This window comes from Amblyraja radiata, chromosome X (assembly GCF_010909765.2).
Source record: "Amblyraja radiata isolate CabotCenter1 chromosome X, sAmbRad1.1.pri, whole genome shotgun sequence".
NCBI classification, from domain to species: Eukaryota; Metazoa; Chordata; class Chondrichthyes; order Rajiformes; family Rajidae; genus Amblyraja; species Amblyraja radiata.
The window spans coordinates 7546916-7567628 of record NC_045999.1 but is presented as its reverse complement, the minus strand read 5'-3'; the positions used below and the strand labels follow the sequence as shown (position 1 = coordinate 7567628).

At 49.6% G+C, this 20713-nt stretch overlaps 1 protein-coding gene across 1 annotated transcript in view; it reads left to right on the top strand.

Annotated features, from left to right (window-relative positions):
- Positions 1-20713, top strand: part of fes (FES proto-oncogene, tyrosine kinase) — a 46141-nt gene that overhangs the window by 4261 nt on the left and 21167 nt on the right. The window contains exons 2-5 of the mRNA XM_033014822.1: positions 5613-5840; positions 6542-6715; positions 11357-11453; positions 13642-13825. Of these exons, the coding sequence (XP_032870713.1) occupies positions 5622-5840; positions 6542-6715; positions 11357-11453; positions 13642-13825 (674 nt within the window). The 5' untranslated portion in view covers positions 5613-5621. The remainder of the gene's footprint in view (positions 1-5612; positions 5841-6541; positions 6716-11356; positions 11454-13641; positions 13826-20713) is intronic.

Below are 20713 nucleotides of genomic sequence, written 5' to 3'. Positions count from 1 at the left end.
CCCAGTCAGCGGAAGGACTATACATGATTAAACCCCTGTCCAACGGTACGAGTTCATTCCAAGAGCTCTCCCGAGTTTGCCCTGATTCGAACTCGTACCGTGTTTACGGTAATGGCCGCTCGTCGGTACTCGGGGCTCTCGTGGACATTTTTCATCATGTTGAAAAATCTTCACGAGTCTTCCCGTGCTTACCTGCCGTTAGCGAGTCTTCCCGAGTACCTACCGTTAGCGCTAAGAGACGTCCCCGAGCTCCGACGTACCCGCTACGTTCATTCTCCGTGCTTACCACGAGTTTGATTTTTTTTAAACTCGGGAGAGCTCTTGGAATGAACTCGTACCGTGGGACAGGGCTATTACAATTTAGGCATTTACACTTTATCCTCGGGCTCTGGACTCTGGTCCTAATCTCTCCCACTAGTTGAAACATCCACTCAACATTGTGTCCCAGCTTCCCAGGGACTTGTCTCTGAATCCCAACCTGTGGCAGCAAACAGGAAAGCAGTGGCTCCATTGAGTCTGTCGTGGCTTCCCTGGACCAGTCATTCAATCAGTCCCCCCCCCCACCCCCACCCCTTTCGCTCTCCACACCCCTGTGACCCTTCACCTCGTCCAGGTCCCTCTGAGAGATGTACTAAAGGAAGCGCAGACGCTGGTTCAAACCGAAGACCGACAACAAAAGCTGGAGTAACTCAGCGGGGACAGGCAGCATCTCTGGAGAGAAGGAATGGGTGACGTTTCAGGTCAAGGCTCTCCGGGTCTGAAGAAGGGTCTCGACCCGAAACGTCACCCATTCCTTCTCTCCAGAGATGCTGCCTGTCCCGCTGAGTTACTCCAACATTTTGTGTCTATCTACCAGTCTCAATATTTCATAACTATTGCGATAGTAATATTTTCCTACAGCCATCAGTCTATTAAATACAACATCAAATAAGCTGAACTGCAACAGGCCTTCATTATTATTACACGATATTTGTCATTTATTGAGATTGAGTATGTGTGCATGTGTATACACACACGCTTAACTTTTATTCTTCTCCGGTTATGTACTATACTTACATATTCTGTTGTGATGCAGCAAGCAAGAATGTCATTGTCCTGTCTGGGACACATGACAATAAAATACTCTTGACCCTTGACTAGTGCCTGTGATGGTACCTTTAATACAACACTGGTATTCTTAGAATAAAGGGGAGGTCATTGAAGACTAAGGTGAGAAAAAACTTGTGAGCTGTGAATTTATGGAATTCCCTGCCACAGAGGGCAGTGGAGGCCAAGTCACCGGATGGATTTAAGAGAGAGTTAGATAGAGCTCTAGGGGCTAGTGGAGTCAAGGGATATGGGGAGAAGACAGGCATGGGTTATTGATAGGGCCATGATCACAATGAATGGCGGTGCTGGCTCGAAGGGCCGAATGGCCTCCTGCTGCACCTATTTTCTATGTTTCTAACACTTCGAGTCGTTCACCTTGTCGTGATGGAGAGGCTTGTGTGACCACATGATTTTGAGAGCGATGCCGTCGGAAGCACCGGCTTCTGGTCGGGCCACCCATGGCGGTAAGGTCGAGACTCGAGGAGGAGAGTCCGGACCAAGAGCGATCCAACCTACAGGACCTCAACGGCGGACGAAGTTATCCCGAACTCAACGGCTGTGAAGGCGGATGAAGGCGGCAACGGATCCACTCATCTTGGTTCCCTTGCCATTGGATGAGTTGACTGATTTGTGAAGGACCGTGCGTGTGCATCTTGGAGCGCAACGTCACGTACACGTTAAACAAACACACGCACAGGCGCCTTCGTTCTGTGAGCAGCACAAAACTTCAAAGGACTCCATAAGCCACGAGAGTCCATATAAACAACAGAATGTAGACCATCATCCTCGACCTCCAGGGATAGCCCCGACAATGAACACAACAAACAGATCTCAATTAATAGTATCCAAATAGTATTTCCTCCTCACTCGACACTTAATGCTTTCAATAAGCTGACTGGGCAGAGGTTTTATTTATCTCCTTATTGATTTATTTCATCAATGTATTTTGTGGGGATCTGAATACATTGGCGTGATATTACAGTGCAAATGGTTCTGAGCACTTACAGTGTGTTGGTCTTGAAAATCAGGATGTGAAAGTTGTTGAGCGATGGGACTCGTAAACTTCCTCCTTTGAAGGAGGGAGCGCACTTCAGCAACGAGCGATCGAGTGAAGCAGCGTGGAAACAGGTCCCCTCCGTCCAACGTTGCCCAAGGGCGGTCGCGGTGGCGCAGCGGTAGACTTGCTGCCTTGCGGCGAATACAGCGCCGGAGACCCGGGTTCGATCCCGACTGCGGGCGCTGTCTGTACGGAGTTTGTACGTTCTCCCCGTGACCTGCGTGGGTTTTCTCCGAGATCTTCGTTATTCCTCCCACACGCCAAAGACGTACAGGTTCGTTGGTTAATTGGCTTGGTAAATGTTTTTTTTTAATTGTCCCCCGTGTGTGTCGGATCGCTGGTCGGCGCGGACCAGATGGGCCGAAGGGCCTGTTTCCCCGCTGTATCTCTAAACTAAAATAAACTAAACCCACCAACATGTCCCATCCACACTAGTCCCACTTGCCTGTGTTTGGCCCATATCCCTCTAAAACTGTCCTATCCATGTACCTGTTTAACTGTTCCTTAAACGTTGAGATAGTACCTGCACTGCGCTCCCAAACTCGTGTCCAAACTGGAGTTGTAAACGGCAGGCGAACCTCTTCCCCACGCACACCCCCACCTCCAGAGTTCATGTTCATAAGTTTGTAAAAGATAGGAGAAGAATTAGGCCATTCGGCCCATCAAGTCTACTCCACCATTCAATCATGGCTGATCTCGTAGTGCAGCGTAGGTTTACAAGGTTAATTCCCGGGATGGCGGGACTGTCATATGCTGAGAGAATGGAGCGGCTGGGCTTGTACACTCTGGAGTTTAGAAGGATGAGAGGTGATCTTATTGAAACATATAAGATTAGTAAGGGTTTGGACACGCTAGAGGCAGGAAACATGTTCCCGATGTTGGGGGAGTCCAGACCCAGGGGCCACACACAGTTTAAGAATAAGGAGTAAGCCATTTAGAATGGAGACGAGGAAACACTTTTTCTCACCGAGAGTTGTGAGTCTGTGGAATTCTCTGCCTCAGAGGGCGGTGGAGGCCGGTTCTCTGGATGCTTTCAAGAGAGAGCTAGATAGGGCTCTTAAAGATATGGGGAGAAGGCAGGAACGGGGTACTGATTGGGGATGATCAGCCATGATCACATTGAATGGCGGTGCTGGCACGACGGGCCGAATGGCCTGCTCCTGCACCTATTATCTATTGTCTATTGTCTATTGTCTCCCCTCATCCTCCTGTGCTCCATGGAATAGAGACCCAGCATACTCAACCTCTCCCTATAGCTCACACCCTCTAGTCCTGGCAACATCCTCGTAAATCTTCTCTGAACCCGTTGAAGTTTGACAATATCTTTCCTATAACATGGTGCCCAGAACTGAACACAATATTCTAAATGTGGTCTCACCAGCTGTGGTGACAGAATTGAATCTCGTTGCATATGGTGGCGGTGCTGGCTCGAAGGGCCGAATGGCCTACTCCTGCACCTATTGTCTATTGTTTATTGTCTATCTATCTCTCCCATTAACCGCTCTCCCTGAGGTGGGGAACTCCCTGAGGGATGTTTAAACAGGTCCTTGTGCTGTATGTTGAGGGCAACGACTTCTATGAAATGGAACCCAGGGACTTTTCACCTTATCGCAAAGTAAATTATTTTTGGTTTGCAACGGCCAAGCTCGACACTTCCTCATCTCGGACGTCACCTTCTCCAGTGTGACTTCCTCCTCAATTTACAGGCACTCGCTGGCCCCATGCCAAGCTAATGTGTTGATACAGGCACTCCTCGACATGCCCAGCTTTGTCCTTGTCACAAAGCATCTGGATAAATCAGCTGTAACTCCAACCATCAGGCATCTGAACCAGCTGCCCACCAACCAGAGAGCCGTCCGAACCTGCCATCTCCCTCACTGGAGACCCTCAGACTATCTTTAATCGGACTTTACAGGACTCTATCTTGCACTAATAATAATAATAATAAATTTTATTTATGGGCGCCTTTCAAGAGTCTCAAGGACACCTTACAAAAATTTAGCAGGTAGAGGAAAAACATGTAAGGGGAATGAAATAAATAGTAGAGACATGACTAGTACACAAAGTAAAGACAGAATTCAATACAAAACACAGTATGAGGCAATTAATGCACAGATGAAAAGGGAGGGGGACGTGGGGCTAAGGATAGGCAGAGGTGAAGAGATGGGTCTTGAGGCGGGACTGGAAGATGGTGAGGGACACGGAATTGCGGATCAGTTGGGGGAGGGAGTTCCAGAGCCTGGGAGCTGCCCTGGAGAAGGCTCTGTCCCCAAAACTAAACGCTATTCCCTTCATCCTGTACCTGTACACTGTGGACGGCTCGATTGTAATCATGTATTGTCTTTAGTGTGGAAACAGGCCCTTCGGCCCACCGAGTCCGCACCCACCAGCGATCCCCGCACATTAACACTACCCCAGGGATGATTTTACACCTATACCAAGTCAAATCACCTACAAACCTGCACGTCTTTGGAGTGTGGGAGGAAATCGAAGATCTCGGAGAAAACCCACGCAGGTCACGGGGAGAACGTACAAGCTCCTTACAGACAGCACCCGTGGTCGGGATCAAAGCCCTGGTCTCCGGCGCTGCAAGCGCTGTAAGGCAGCAACTCTACCGCTGCGCCACCATGTCCGCAGTATAGTCTTATAGACCTGGGTTCGATCCTGACTGTAGTGTTGCCTGTACGGAGTTTTTAAACGTTCTCCCTGTGACCGCGTGCGTTTTCCCCGGCGTTCCGGTTTCCTCCCACACTCCAAAGACGTGCAGGTTTGCAGTTGAAGTGTCTTCTGTAAATTGTCCCTACTGTGTAGGATAGAACTGGTGTGCTGGTCAGCACGGACTCGGTGGGCCGAAGGGCCTGTTTCCCCACTGTTTCTCTGAAACTAAAACACGGATCTGTGGTGGGTGTTCCATCCTCAGTGCAGGAGGAAGAGGTCGGGGCCATGGCCTGGGTCTATTGTGTTTTTACGAAATGAAAGTTAGTTTCCTGTTTCATGTTCCACAATGTCAGTGCTTCTCCCAGCTTCCCTTCAATGCATTTGTGTACGCCATATCCCATAACATCAAATCCCACTCAGAGGAGAGGGGGTGATCTGAGGTAGACAAAAGTGCTGGAGAAACTCAGCGGGTGAGGCAGCATCTATGGAGTGAAGGAAATAGGCAACGTTTTCGGGCCGAAACAACGGGGGAAGGGCCTGTCCCAATTTCACGACCTAATTCACAACCTTTTTTACTCGTGGACATTTTTCATCAAGTTGAAAAAACGCCCCGACCTACTTGATGCCACGAGTACTTACGACTAGAATCACGGCCTGCTACGACCTACGTACAACCTCGTGACGACCACGCTGCGAGTACGAGTCGAGGGCAAACTCGGCAGAGGTCGTGAAAGTGGGACAGGCCCTTTATTCTACCCCTATCACTTTTGACCTCATGACGTGACCTTGTGACTCTCCCCCCATGCAGGTGCGGGGGATGGGCTTCAGCGAGGACCTGTGGTGCCCGCAGAGCCATGCGGTGCTGCTGCGGCTGCAGGACTCGGAGCTGCGGCTGCTGGACGTGATGAAGAAGTGGATGAGCAGCCGTGTGCGCAGTGACCGGGAGTACGGCGGGCTGCTGCACCAGATGTTCACCCAGGCCGAGCGGCAGGAGGGCCTGGCCACGGGGGGAGAGTACCTCAGCCAGCTGGGCAAGGTGGGTGGGGGCCCTCACTGTGTGGGGTGAGACTGTGGGTGGGGGCCACACTGCGGGGGAGGTGGCATTGTGGGGGCCACACTGTGGGGGGTGAGACTGTGGGTGGGGGCCACACTGTGTGGGGTGAGACTGTGGGTGGGGGCCTCACTGTGGGGGGTGAGACTGTGGGTGGGGCCCTCACTGTGGGGGGTGAGACTGTGGGTGGGGCCCTCACTGTGGGGGGTGAGACTGTGGGTGGGGCCCTCACTGTGGGGGGTGAGACTGTGGGTGGGGCCCTCACTGTGGGGGGTGAGACTGTGGGTGGGGCCCTCACTGTGGGGGGTGAGACTGTGGGTGGGGCCCTCACTGTGGGGGGTGAGACTGTGGGTGGGGCCCTCACTGTGGGGGGTGAGACTGTGGGTGGGGCCCTCACTGCGGGGGAGGTGGCATTGTGGGGGGCGCACTGTGTGGGAGGGGCCACACTTTGGGGTCCGCAGGGGGGGGGCACGGGGTGAGAGTACCTCAGCCAGCTGGGCAAGGTGGGGGCCCGTACTGTGGGGGGGGGGGCGCACTGTGGAGGGCCCACACTTTGGGGTCTGCAGGGGGGGCACAGGGTGAGAGTACCTGTGTTGGGTGGGGGCGTATCAAGCTGGGTGTGAGTGAGTGTGAGTATGTGTGAGCTTGCGGCTGCCACAACTCTCCCCCATGTGTTTATGCCACAGTCCTGGGCCACGGTGGCGGGGCAGACGGAGGCGTTGAGCCGGTTGATGCGCCGGCACGCGGACGACCTGAGCTCGGGGCCCATCAACAAGCTGACCTTGCTCATCCGCGACAAGCAGCTGCTGAAGAAGACCTACAGCGAGCAGTGGCAACAAGTCCATCAGGAGCTGCTGAAGGTACAGGGGGCGTCCATGGAGAGACCCAACCCCAGGGATATAACTAGGGTCGCCAACTTTCTCCCTCCCAAATAAGGGCCATAAGGTCAAAATACGGGACAAATTCCCCACGGCAATTCGTTGACCGACTCGGCCGTGGCTGGGTGGGTGAATGATGAGTTGGCCCCGGGTGCTGGACTGCACACAAAGCCCAGCCGGTGGGCCAGCTGAGTAGTTTTGGCCCCGGGCCCTATCTAACATCCAGCACCCCATCCAACTCGTGAACCGATGATCGGCCGTGACAAGGAGGGGTGGTGGTGGTGGTGTCGGCGGTAAGCGAAGGTCCAAATGTCGGACAGCTGGCTGGGCTGCCGACCGACAGATGGGGCCACGGGCGGGGCGCTGATGCTGCTGCTGCTGCTGCACTCCATGGGCTGCACTACATCGGGACGGGTGAGGCGGGGGCTGGACGCGGCGCTCCAAAACCTGACAGACCCAAGTAGAAGCGGTCAAATATGGGACAAGGGCGTTCCCGTACGGGACAAACCAATTTAGCCCAATATACGGGATTTCCCGGCTAATACGGGACAGTTGGCAACCCTAGATATATAACACACTGGGACAATCCCTATCACTCTGACCCTCCCCATCCCCCACCCCGGGCATCTGACACACCGGGACACTCCTCCCCCTCCTCGCCCCTCCCCATCACCATCCCGAGGTCAGTATTGAACCCTGGTGTCCAGTGCAGTGAGGCAGCACAACTACATGCTTCCGGCCACCCCGATACCATTTTTCAAATGAGTTAACCAGGGAGCTCAAATAGAAAAGAATTTAAAGTGGTTCGACACAAAAGGTGGGAATAACTCAGCGGGCCAGGCGGCATCACGGAGGAAGACAGTGGCGTCAATACTCATAGAGCCACTCCCTCACAGCCCCAGAGATTTGGGTCCAATCCTGATTTCGAGCGCTGTCTTTTTGGAGTTTGCACGTTCTCCCTGCGACCGCGTGGGTTTTCGTCCAGGTGCTCCGGTTTCCACCCACAACCCGAAGACGTGCGGGTTTGTAGTTTCATTGGCTTCTGTTCATTGCACCTAGTGTGTAGGAGTGGATGGGAAAGTGGAATAATATAGAACTGGTGATCCTGAAAAGGTGACGACTTGGGTCTGATGAGAATCTTCCTGAAGAAGGGTCCCGGCTCGAAATGCCACCTTTAAATTTAGTTTAGAGATACACCGCGTCCTTGCCGACCAGCGATCCCCGCACATTAGTCAAGTCAAGTCAAGTCACTTTTATTTCTATAGCACATTTAAAAAATAACTCTCGTTGACCAAAGTGCTTTACATTGGTGGAGGTACTAACGTTATACAACATTGGTTCATAGATTAAGTATATACATAAATACATACATATAGCCCTCCCTCAGAGGACGTCAAGAAAGGCTCGAGAGTAAAGATGAGTTTTAATTTCGACAGTCACATCAAATCAGTAACAAAATCGGCCTACTATCACCTCAAAAACATAGCAAGATTAAGAGGACTCATGTCAGCTCAAGATTTAGAAAAACATGTACATGCCTTTATTAATAGTAGGCTAGATTATTGCAACGGTCTCCTTGCAGGTCTTCCAAAAAAAACTGTCAGGCAGCTACAGCTTGTTCAGAACGCTGTTGCTAGAGTTCTAACAAAGACCAAAAGATTTGAGCATATTACACCAATTCTTAAATCCTTACATTGGCTCCCTGTATGTCAGAGAATTGATTTTAAAATCCTGCTGCTCACCTATAAATCACTACATGGTTTAGGGCCAAAGTATATCACTGACATGCTTCCACTATATAAGCCTTCTAGACCGCTAAGATCTTCTGAAACCAATCTGCTAGTGATTCCCAGAGTAAATACAAAACATGGGAAAGCAGGATTTAGTTACTATGCAACAAATAGCTGGAATAAACTTCCTGAAGATTTAAGACTTGCCTCAACTTTGACCACTTTTAAAACAAGACTGAAAACTTTTATGTTTACTTTAGCTTTCAGCTAAATCTTAACTACATTGCACTTTTAACTTTTGCACTTTTTATAATGCATTTTTAATTTTGCTTTTCTTTTCTTTTAGTTCTTCTATTTTATTTCATTTTATTATTTCATTTATTGTATGACATGATTTTATGTGAAGCACTTTGAGTCTGCCTCGTGTATGAAATGTGCTATATAAATAAAGTTGCCTTGCCTTGCCTTGCCTTAAGTCTCGACTTAAAAGAGTCGACGGAGGGGGCAGTCCTGATGGGAAGAGGGATGCTGTTCCACAGTCTAGGACATTAACACCATCCTATACCCACTAGGGATAGTTTTTACACATACACCAAGCTAATTAACCTACAAACCTGTACGCATTTGGAGTGTGGGAGGAAACCGAAGATCTCGGAGAAAACCCACGGGGAGAACATGCAAACTCCGTACAGACAGCGCCCGTAGTCAGGATCGAACTCGGGTCTCCGGAGCTGAATTCCGCTTTTTCACGGGGCGAGTTGACGCAAGATGTCACCAGAGTGATGTGGTCGTGGTCCAGCACGAGTCTCGCACGATATAACGGGGGGTAGATAAAGAGTTCCCACGGTACTCGGCATTTCTGTTATTTGTGCGAGTGACTTGTCCGTCTCCCGAGCTTTCGCGTTAAATCTTGAATGAACATCGTGAACTACACGTGACACAAATGATGTAACTTTTTTTTTCACACACTATAAATATCCTCCCTTGGTTGAATTGGCTCATTTGGAGACATGTTTTACTGTGTATGTGGGAGACACAGATGGACTGAGCACAGTACCTCGGTCTTACTGTGTGTGGGAGAGGGGGAGAAAGAGACGTACACTCACAGAGGCAGAGTCTCTCAGCCTGTGTAAGAGGGAGGGAGAGAGAGAGAGAGGCACACACAAGGTGGATGTGAAATCTCACCTGCCTGTTTCAGTGACAGATACCCGCCGCCAGTAAATGAAGACACCCCCATCTGTCTCCCCCTCCTCTCCCTCGACTATAATCTTTAAAAGGGACTTTACTGAAAGGTTACGCATTTATTGACCACAGGCAGCATATCAGAAGGGTCTCGATATCTCTGGAGAAAAAGAATAGGTGGCGATTCGAATCGGAACCCTTCTTCAGACATCCTAATCGGAATTGAGTCTGAAGATGTGTCTCGTCCCGAAACATCACCTATTTTTCTCCAGAGATGCTGCTTGACTCGCTGAGTTACTCCAGCGTTTTGTGTCTGTCTTCGGTTTAAACCAGCATGTGCAGTTCACTCCTTACACGGGTCTCTGTACAACATTGATTGGTAGCGTTCCGGACCCTGCTTCGGAAAGGCATCGATCGCTAGTCGGCGAGGACTCCGAGCTGTATCTCTCAAAGAAGTACATGTGAAAAATTTCTCACGGACCATAAAAATGCGTAACCTTTCAGTAAAGTCCCTTTTAAAGTCCCTTTTAAAGATTATAGTTATTTTCTTGAATCTTATTAACATAACTCATGAATAAGTTGATGTCCATATGCGGATGCAAATCTTTATTTTTATTTATTTTTTAAATTCAATCCCACAGAAGACAATTTTTACTCACCTTCTGTCCCCTCTGTCCAGCTTCCGGGTTCACCGTTCGCAGGAGTTCCCACGGTAACCGCAAGAGTTATTACAGATATCGCACTGGCCACTACGTCCATATAATGTTGCAATGCTCAACCACAAGTGTACAAGTCACTCTTGGAGAAATTCAAACTTTCTTGAATTTTCTCCCGAGTGACCAAGATACACGATTACCTGCCGTTAGCGCCACGGTGGTCCACGGTGGTCCACGAATGCCGTACTGTTATCGCACGAGGTTCCCACGATGTTAAACTCTGGTTAACTCTTGCGTCAAGTCGCCCCGTGAAAAGGCCGCTTTAGGCAGTAACTCTACCGCTGCGCCACCGTGACCCGCCCCAACACACCGGGGACAATTTACAATTTCTTACCAAAGCCAATTCACCTATCCACATTCTACAGGATTCTGCCAGACCTGCTGAGTTACTCCAGCACTTTGTGACTTTTCCTGCTGCTTTATCTGTGGCTGCAGCCCCACCTGGCTACACCACCCTTTGACTGAGTCACCTCAGCACTGCAATGAGGCATGCTGACTGAGGAATTCTGGTTTCCTGCTAAATGGTCCATGCAGCAGTAAATAGTGGTGTGGGTGGAGGAGGGTTATGGCACTACACACCCACATGTCACCGACTGCCTTAACGTCACCTATTTCCTTCGCTCCATAGATGCTGCCTCACCCGCTGAGTTTCTCCCGCATTTTTGTCCGCCTTAATCATAGCCGTAAACAAAAACCGGTTTGTCGAGTTTCTGCATTGCGAAATAATTGCCGGAATGTTAAATGGCAGGTGCTGGCATTTTCGGGAAAGGACAAAGTGCTGGAGGAACCCAGCAGTCAGGCAGCATCTGTGGAGAAAATGGACAGGCAACATTGCAGTCTCGAGTCTGAAGAAGGGTCCCATCCCTGTCAGTTCCCTCCACAGACTCACAACTCTCTGTGTGAACATATGGTGGTGCTGGCTGGAAAAGGCCTAATGGCCGACCCCTGCACCTATTTGTCTATGCCCTATGCTTCTAAGATGCTCTGATTTACAGAACACGCAGAATGAAATCGAGAAGTTGAAGTCCCAATATCGACAGCAGGCCAAGGAAGTGGGCACAGCAAAGAAACGATATCATGAGGCCAGCAAAGGTGAGCGTGACGGGGCTGAGGTGGAGAGAGGAACAGTGGTTCATAAGTTCTAGGTGCAGGAGTAGGCCATTCGGCCCTTCGAGCCTGCACCGCCATTCAATATGATCATGGCTGATCATCCAACTCAGTATCCCGTACCTGCCATCTCTCCATACCCCCTGATCCCTTTAGCCACAAGGGCCACATCTAACTCCCTCTTGAATATAGCCAATGAACTGTGGCCTCAACTACCTTCTGTGGCAGAGAATTCCACAGATTCACCACTCTCTGTGTAAAAAATGATTTTCTCATCTCGGTCCTAAAAGACTTCCCTCTTATCCTTAAACTGTGACCCCTAGTTCTGGACTTCCCCAACAATCTTCCTGCATCTAGCCTGTCCAACCCCTTAAGAATTTTGTAAGTTTCTATAAGATCCCCCCTCAATCTTCTGAATTCTAGCGTTTACAAGCAGAGTCTATCCAGTCTTCATATGAAATCCCAGGAATCAGTCTGGTGAACCTTCTCTGTACTCCCTCATGGCTGATCTATATTTCCCTCTCAACCCCATTCTCCTGCCTTCTCCCCACAACCCCTGATACCCGCACTAATTAAGAATGCCAATCTCCGCCTTAAAAATATCCATTGACTTGACCTCCACTACCCACTATTTGTTTATTGCAAGATAAAGTCCAGAAAAGTCCAGTTAGATCATTGGTAAACATAGAAGGTAGATGTAGGAGTAGGCCATTCGGCCCTTCGAGCCAGCACCGCCATTCAATATGATCATGGCTGATCATCCAGCTTTTATCAGGTAGGTCAGGACCGTTCTCTGGTCGTGGTGGGATGGTTCAGTGGCCTGATAACAGCTGGGAAGAAACTGACCCTGAATCTGGAGGAGTGCGTTTTCACACTCCTGTACATCTTGCCAGAGGGGAGAAGAGGGAGTGACCCGGGGTGGAATTCCTCACCTTTAAACCGGTCACCGGTGGGAGCGCAGCTCGGAAGCTGTGAAACCGTGAACCCGTGACTCACAAACAATTTCCTCTCCGGCCCAGCAATGATCTTTTCTGCAAATCCTGATACCTTCCTGTGTTCCGATTCAGCATGGAGAAGATGGGCTGAAGGGCCTGTTTCCGTGCTATACAGCTGAATGACCCTCACACAACAAACAGAAATGCTAGGGCAGCGCGGCGGTGCAGCGGTAGAATTGCTGCCGTTCAGCTCTGGTCCTGACCACGGTTGTACATTCTCCCCGTGACCTGCCTGGGATTTCTCCGACATCTTCGGTTTCCTCCCACACTCCCAAAACGTACAGGTTTGTAGGTCAATTGGCTTTGTATCAATGTAAAATTGTCCCTAGTGTGTGCAGGATAGTGTTGATGTGCGGGGATCGCAGGTGGGCCGAAGGGCCTGTTTCTGTGCTATATCTCTAAACTAAACTAAACTATGCTGGCCAGGCAGCATCTGTGAAGAGAGACTGTTTCAGGTCTGAGCCCCTTTTTCCGAATGGCTGGCATTTATACCACATGATTCACAACATTAGTCCTACAGCATTTAAACAGGTCCTTTGGCCCAACCCATCCATGCCGACCAAGGTATCCATGTATGCAAGTCCCATCTAAATGGAATTTGCACCTTCTCCCCGTGACTTGCGTGGGTTTGCTCTGAGATCTCCGGTTTCCTCCCACACTCCAAAGACGTGCAGGTTTCCAGGTTAATTCGCTTGGTAACATTGTAAATTGTGCCCAGTGTGTCTGCAGGGTGTTAATGTGCGGGGATCGCTGGTCGGCGCGGACTCGGTGGGCTGAAGGGCCTGTTTCCCTCTGTATCTCTAAACTAAACTAAACTAAAAAAACCCTCTCAACCTTTCCTTCCTGTGGTATCTGATACCCTAAAGCAACTTGGAGGGTTTTACTATTTTAAAAATACGTTGTTTTCTGAAAAGTATTTCTTCATTGGACAAAAATAGGCTGGAGTGACTCAGCGGGTCAGGCAGCATCTCTGGGAGACTCAGATAGGCAATGTCTGGTCGGGACCCTTCTTCAGATGGAAACCTAAAATTGGAGTGTTGAGTGGTCATACCATTGGGTTTAGGAATGTAGGTGGATAGGTTGAGGGACATGGTGTTGTGTGGTGGGATCTGGACTGAGCTTCACGCCGGCCACAGCAGGGTCTGATGGCACGAATTTCTCTTTCTCTTCCGACCCAGACAAGGAGCGGGACAAAATGAAGGACAAGTACGTGAAGGCCACCATGAAGATGCACCTCCTGCACAACCAGTACGTGCTGGCGGTACGTGCCGCTGAGGTTCACCACCAGCAGTACTACACGTTGGAGCTGCCGGGCCTGCTCGACGCCCTGCAGGAGCTGCACCAGGAGATGGTTCACATCCTGTATGTATAACCCCCACCGAATCGCACCGCACCGCAACACACAGGGGGCATGGGGTGTTGGGGTCATGGTGGTTCACATCCTGTAGGTACAACCCCGCCGACACGCACCGAATCACACCCACCGCACCGCAACAAACGGGGGGCTGGAGTCATGGGTCAGGGACTGATGGGGTCATTAGTGTTGGGGTCATGAGTGTTTGGGTCATGAGTGTTGGGGTCAAGGAGTGGTGGGGCCATGAGTGTTGGGGTCATGGAGTGTTGGGGTCATGGAGTGTTGGGGTCATGGAGTGTTGGGGTCATGGGTCAGGGACTGTTGGGGTCATGAGTGTTGGGGTCATGGGTCAGGGAGTGTTGGGGTCATGGAGTGTTGGGGTCATGGAGTGTTGGAGTCATGGAATGTTGGGGTCATGGGTCGGGACTGATGGGGTCATGAGTGTTGGGGTCATGGGTCATGGAGTGTTGGAGTCATGGAGTGTTGGGGTCATGGAGTGTTGGGGTCATGGGTCAGGGACTGATGGGGTCATGAGTGTTGGGGTCATGGGTCAGGGACTGTTGGGGTCATGAGTGTTGGGGTCATGGAGTGTTGGGGTCATGAGTGTTGAGGTCACGAGTGTTGGGGTCATGAGTGTTGGGGTCATGGGTCAGGGACTGATGGGGTCATGGAGTCAAGGAATGATGGAGCCATGGGACCAGCAGGTGCTGGGGTACACAAGCCCTGCAGCACAGAAACCAGCCCTTCGGCCCATCTCTCCCATGCCGTCCAAGATGTCCCATCAAGACATGTTCCATTTGCCCGTGATTGACCCGTATCCATCCAAACCTTTTAGAGTCTCGGAGTCATGGCACTGTGCAGCACGGAAACAGGCCCTTCAGCCCACCTTGTCCATGCTGACCAGGTTGGCATATTGGGCCAGTCCCATTTCCCTGCATTTGCCCCTTAGCCCTCTTCTTTATTTAAATTATTTTCTCTAAATCTCCTTCCCTTTTTTTACTTCTTTCTCTCCCTCTTTCTCTCATTCACTTTCCCCCTCTCCTTTCCTTTCCCTCAGTTTTTCAGTTTCTTTATTTTGCCTCCTTCCACCCAATGTACGAGAGAGAGATTTGGCCCGGAGCAATGGCTGCACGGGGTCGGGGGTCAGTGAGCCTCTAGTGTAGCTCCACTGCGAAACCTCCTCAAGGTATGTCTACGTTGAAGAAGTCTCCCCTTGCCCCTTGTGGACATTCCCGACCCTGTGGTTGGAGGCCGATGGCGGGGAGATGCTGAAATGACCTTCCATTTCCCTCATCACTGCCCACGAAAAACTCTCCCAGTATTCCCCCCATCAAACACTCCCATGGAAGCAACAACTCTTGTAGAATCACACAGCATGGAAACAGGCCCTTCGGCCCATCATCCCTGCTGACCAAGATGCTCCATCTAAGCTAGTCCCATTTGCCTGCATTAGACACAGACCTATCCAATCCATGTCTCTATCCAAATGTATTTTAAATGTGCCATGTGTAAATGAAAGACTGCAGATACTGGTTTCCTCAACTTCCTCTTCCTCTTCTGGCACCATGTTCCGTATTCCCGCCACGCACTGTGTGGAAATGTTGGTTCCTGTACTTTTCCCCTCTCATCGTAACCCCATGTCTTTTAGTTCTTTATTCCCCTGCTCTGGGTAAAACACTCTGTGCGTTCACCCTAATTGTTCCCCTCGTGATCTCATACACCTCTATAAGACCGCCCCTCATCCTCCTGTGCTCCCGGGAATAAAATCCCAGCCTACCCAACCTCTCACTGTAGCTCAGGCCCTCGTGTTCTGGCAGCAACCTCGTTAATCTTCCCTGCGCTATTTTCAGCTATTATCTTGACATGTAACCTAAAACGGAACAGAGTGCTTCGAGTGCGACCTCAGCAATGTCTTGTATAACCGTCCATCCATCCCCATTCAACCCCCCCCCCCCTCCTGAGCTGTGGTGGTGCACAATATCCCGAGAGAAGGATCCGATATCCTGGTTCTCCCGAGCCCGTCCACATCCGGTGGGGCCCACGGGCTGGGGGTGCACGGCTCATGGGGGATCTCACAGTCTCACAGTCCTCGTTCCCCATCGACTGGCGTAGAGTGATACAGTGTGGAAACTGGCCCTCAGGCACAACTTGCCCACACCGACCAACATGCCCCATCCACACTGGCCTCACCTGCCTGTGTTCAATCTGGTTCCCTCCACACCATTCCTATCCGTGTACCTGTCCAAATGTTTCTTAAACGTTGCCTCAACTATCTCAACCGACAGCTCGTTCTATTTACCTGTCATCCTTTGTGTTAAAAAAAAAAGTTCCTATTACATTTTTCTCCCCTGACCTTCAACCTGTGTCCACTGGTTCTTGATTCCACTAAAATACTTTGTGGATTCCCCTACTCTGGGCAAAAGACTGTGTGCATCCACCCGATCTATTCCACTCACAATAAGTGCGGCACAGTGGTGCAGCGGTAGAGTTGCTGCCTTACAGCGCCAGAGACCCGGGTTCGATCCTGACTCGAGTGCTGTCTGTACGGAGTTTGGCAGCACCCGCGGACCTCGTGGGTCTTCTCTGGGAGCTCCGGTTTCCTTCCGCTTTCCAAACAAGTGCAGGTTTGTAGGCTTATTGGTATTGCTATAATTGAAACATATAAGATTGTTAAGGGCTTGGAAACACCAGAGGCAGGAAACATGGTCCCGATGTTGGGGGAGTCCAGAACCAGGGGCCACACAGTTTAAGAATAAGGAGTAAGCCATTTAGAACAAAGACGAGGAAACACTTTTTCTCACAGAGAGCAGTGAGTCTGTGGAATTCTCTGCCTCAGAGGCCGGTTCTCTGGATGCTTTCAAGAGAGAGCTAGATAGGGTTCTTAAAGATAGCGGAGTCAGGGGGTATGGGGAGAAGGCAGGAACGGGGTACTGATTGGGGATGATCAGCCATGATCACATTGAATGGCGGTGCTGGCTCGAAGGGGCAAATGCCCTACTCCTGTATTTATTGTCTATTGTCTAATTGTAAATTGTCCCTAGTGTGAGTAGGATAGTGCGGGGATGGCTGGTCGGCACGGACTCGGTGGGCCGAAGGGCCTGTTTCAGCGCTGTATCTCTAAACTGAAGATCACACCTTGTCCTGGGCTCTGAGAGCTATACTCCAGTGTAGCTGGATGTTTTAATCTGTCTCATCACCCCTCTGTCTCTGCGGCTGGGACTATTTCTGGGAGGTTGTAAACTTTGTGTGCCTCTATCAGTCACACCCCAAGGTCCACTACTGCAGCCACATCCTGTTGATGAGAATTTCTTGAACAACTCACACACCGCGCTGTTTATTTGTCCAGTTAATAATCAAACAGTGCGGTGCAGATACCGACACACCCCTTGCATGGGGGGGGCAACAAGGAAGTAGATCTCAGGCCCCTCTCCGGGCTCGGGCTGGGCAGCACCTCACCCCTGGCACCCAGGGGCCCCGAATCTGGGTGAAAACTGTTGAGGGGGGATCTTATAGAAACGTACAAAATTCTTAAGGGGTTGGACAGGCTAGATGCAGGAAGATTGTTCCCGATGTTGGGGAAGTCCAGAACAAGGGGCCACACAGTTTAACGATAAGGGGGAAATCTTTTAGGACCGAGATGAGAAAAACATTTTTCACACAGAGAGTGGTGAATCTGTGGAATTCTCTGCCACAGAAGGTAGTTGAGGCCAGTTCATTGGCTATATTTAAGAGGGAGTTAGATGTGGCCCTTGTGGCTAAAGGGATCAGGGGGTATGGAGAGAACATAGAAACATAGAAATTAGGTGCAGGAGTAGGCCATTCGGCCCTTCGAGCCTGCACCGCCATTCAATATGATCATGGCTGATCATCCAACTCAATATCCCGTACCTGCCTTCTCTCCATACCCTCTGATCCCCTTAGCCACAAGGGGCATATCTAGCTCCCTCTTAAATATAGCCAATGAACTGGCCTCGACTACCCTCTGTGGCAGAGAGTTCCAGAGATTCACCACTCTCTGTGTGAAAAAAGTTCTTCTCATCTCGGTTTTAAAGGATTTCCCCCTTATCCTTAAGCTGTGACCCCTTGTCCTGGACTTCCCCAACATCGGGAGCAATCTTCCTGCATCTAGCCTGTCCAACCCCTTAAGAATTTTGTAAGTTTCTATAAGATCCCCTCTCAATCTCCTAAATTCTAGAGAGTATAAACCAAGTCTATCCAGTCTTTCTTCATAAGACAGTCCTTACATCCCAGGAATCAGTCTGGTGAACCTTCTCTGCACTCCCTCTATGGCAATAATGTCCTTCCTCAGATTTGGAGACCAAAACTGTACGCAATGCTCCAGGTGTGGTCTCACCAAGACACTGTACAACTGCAGTAGAACCTCCCTGCTCCTATACTCAAATCCTTTTGCTATGAAAGCTAACATACCATTTGCTTTCTTCACTGCCTGCTGCACCTGCATGCCTACTTTCAATGACTGGTGTACCATGACACCCAGGTCTCGCTGCATCTCCCCTTTTCCTAACCGGCCACCATTTAGATAATAGTCAGCTTTCCTGTTTTTGCCACCAAAATGGATAACCTCACATTTATCCACATTATACTGCATCAGCCAAACATTTGCCCACTCACCCAGCCTATCCAAGTCACCTTGCAGTCTCCTAGCATCCTCCTCACAGCTAACCCTGCCCCCCAGCTTAGTGTCATCCGCAAACTTGGAGATATTGCCTTCAATTCCCTCATCCAGATCATTAATATATATTGTAAATAGCTGGGGTCCCAGCACTGAGCCTTGCGGTACCCCACTAGTCACTGCCTGCCATTGTGAAAAGGACCCGTTTACTCCTACTCTTTGCTTCCTGTTTGCCAGCCAGTTCTCTATCCACATCAATACTGAACCCCCAATGCCGTGTGCTTTAAGTTTGTATACTAATCTCTTATGTGGGACCTTGTCGAAAGCCTTCTGGAAGTCCAGATACACCACATCCACTGGTTCTCCTCTATCCACGCTACTAGTTACATCCTCGAAGAATTCTATAAGATTCGTCGGACATGATTTACCTTTTGTGACTTTGCCCAATGATTTCACCACTTTCCAAATGTGCTGCTATCCCATCTTTAATAACTAGCAGTTTCCCCACTACCGATGTTAGACTAACTGGTCTGTAATTCCCCGTTTTCTCTCTCCCTCCCTTCTTAAAAAGTGGGGTTACGTTTGCTACCCGCCAATCCTCAGGAACTACTCCAGAATCTAAAGAGTTTTGAAAGATTATTACTAATGCATCCACTATTTCTGGAGCTACTTCCTTAAGTACTCTGGGATGCAGCCTATCTGGCCCTGGGGATTTATCGGCCTTTAATCCATTCAATTTACCCAACACCACTTCCCGGCTAACCTGGATTTCACTCAATTCCTCCAACTCCTTTGACCCACGGTCCCCTGCTATTTCCGGCAGATTATTTATGTCTTCCCTTAGTGAAGACGGAACCAAAGTAGTTATTCAATTGGTCCGCCATATCCTTGTTCCCCATGATCAACTCACCTGTTTCTGACTGCAAGGGACCTACATTTGTTTTAACTAATCTCTTTCTTTTCACATATCTATAAAACTTTTGCAGTCAGTTTTTATGTTCCCTGCCAGTTTTCTTTCATAATCTATTTTTCCTTTCCTAATTAAGCCCTTTGTCCTCCTCTGCTGGCCTCTGAATTTCTCCCAGTCCTCCGGTATGCTGCTTTTTCTGGCTAATTTGTACGCATCATCCTTCGCTTTGATACTATCCCTGATTTCCCTTGTTATCCACGGATGCACTACCTTCCCTGATTTATTCTTTTGCCAAACTGGGATGAACAATTTTTGTAGTTCATCCATGCAGTCTTTAAATGTCTTCCATTGCATATCCACCGTCAACCCTTTTAGAATTAATTGCCAGTCAATCTTGGCCAATTCACGTCTCATACCCTCAAAGTTACCTTTCTTTAAGTTCAGAACCATTGTTTCTGAATTAACAATGTCACTCTCCATCCTAATGAAGAACTCAACCATATTATGGTCACTCTTGCCCAAGGGGGCACGTACAACAAGACTGCTAACTAACCCTTCCTCATTACTCAATACCCAGTCTAAAATAGCCTGCTCTCTCGTTGGTTCCTCTACATGTTGATTTAGATAACTATCCCGCATACATTCCAAGAAATCCTCTTCCTCAGCACCCCTGCCAATTTGATTCACCCAATCTATATGTAGATTGAAGTCGCCCATTATAACTGTTTTGCCTTTGTCGCACGCATTTCTAATTTCCTGTTTGATACCATCTCCAACTTCACCACTACTGTTAGGTGGCCTGTACACAACACCCACCAGCGTTTTCTGCCCCTTAGTGTTTCGCAGCTCTACCCATACCGATTCCACATCCTCCAAACTAATGTCCTTCCTTTCCATTGCGTTAAACTCCTCTCTAATCAGAAGGCAGGTACAGGATACTGAGTTGGATGATCAGCCATGATCATATTGAATGGCGGTGCAGGCTCGAAGGGCTGAATGGCCTACTCCTGCACCTATTTTCTATGTTTCTATGATTCTGGCAATAGACATTTGGACAGCTACATGGATAGGAAAGGTTTGCAAGAAATGTGTAGGAAGGAACTGCAGATGCTGGTTTCAACAGAAGATAGACACAAAATGCTGGAGTAACTCAGCGGGTCAGGCAGCATCTCTCGTTCTGGAGAGAAGGAATGGGTGACGTTTTGGGTCGAGACCCTTCTTCGGACAGCCCAAAGGGTCTCGACCCGAAACATCGCCCATTCCTTCTCTCCAGAGGTGTTGCCTGACCCGCTGAGTTACTCCAGCATTTTGTGTCTATCAAGATTTACAGGATATGGGCAGGCAGGTAGGACT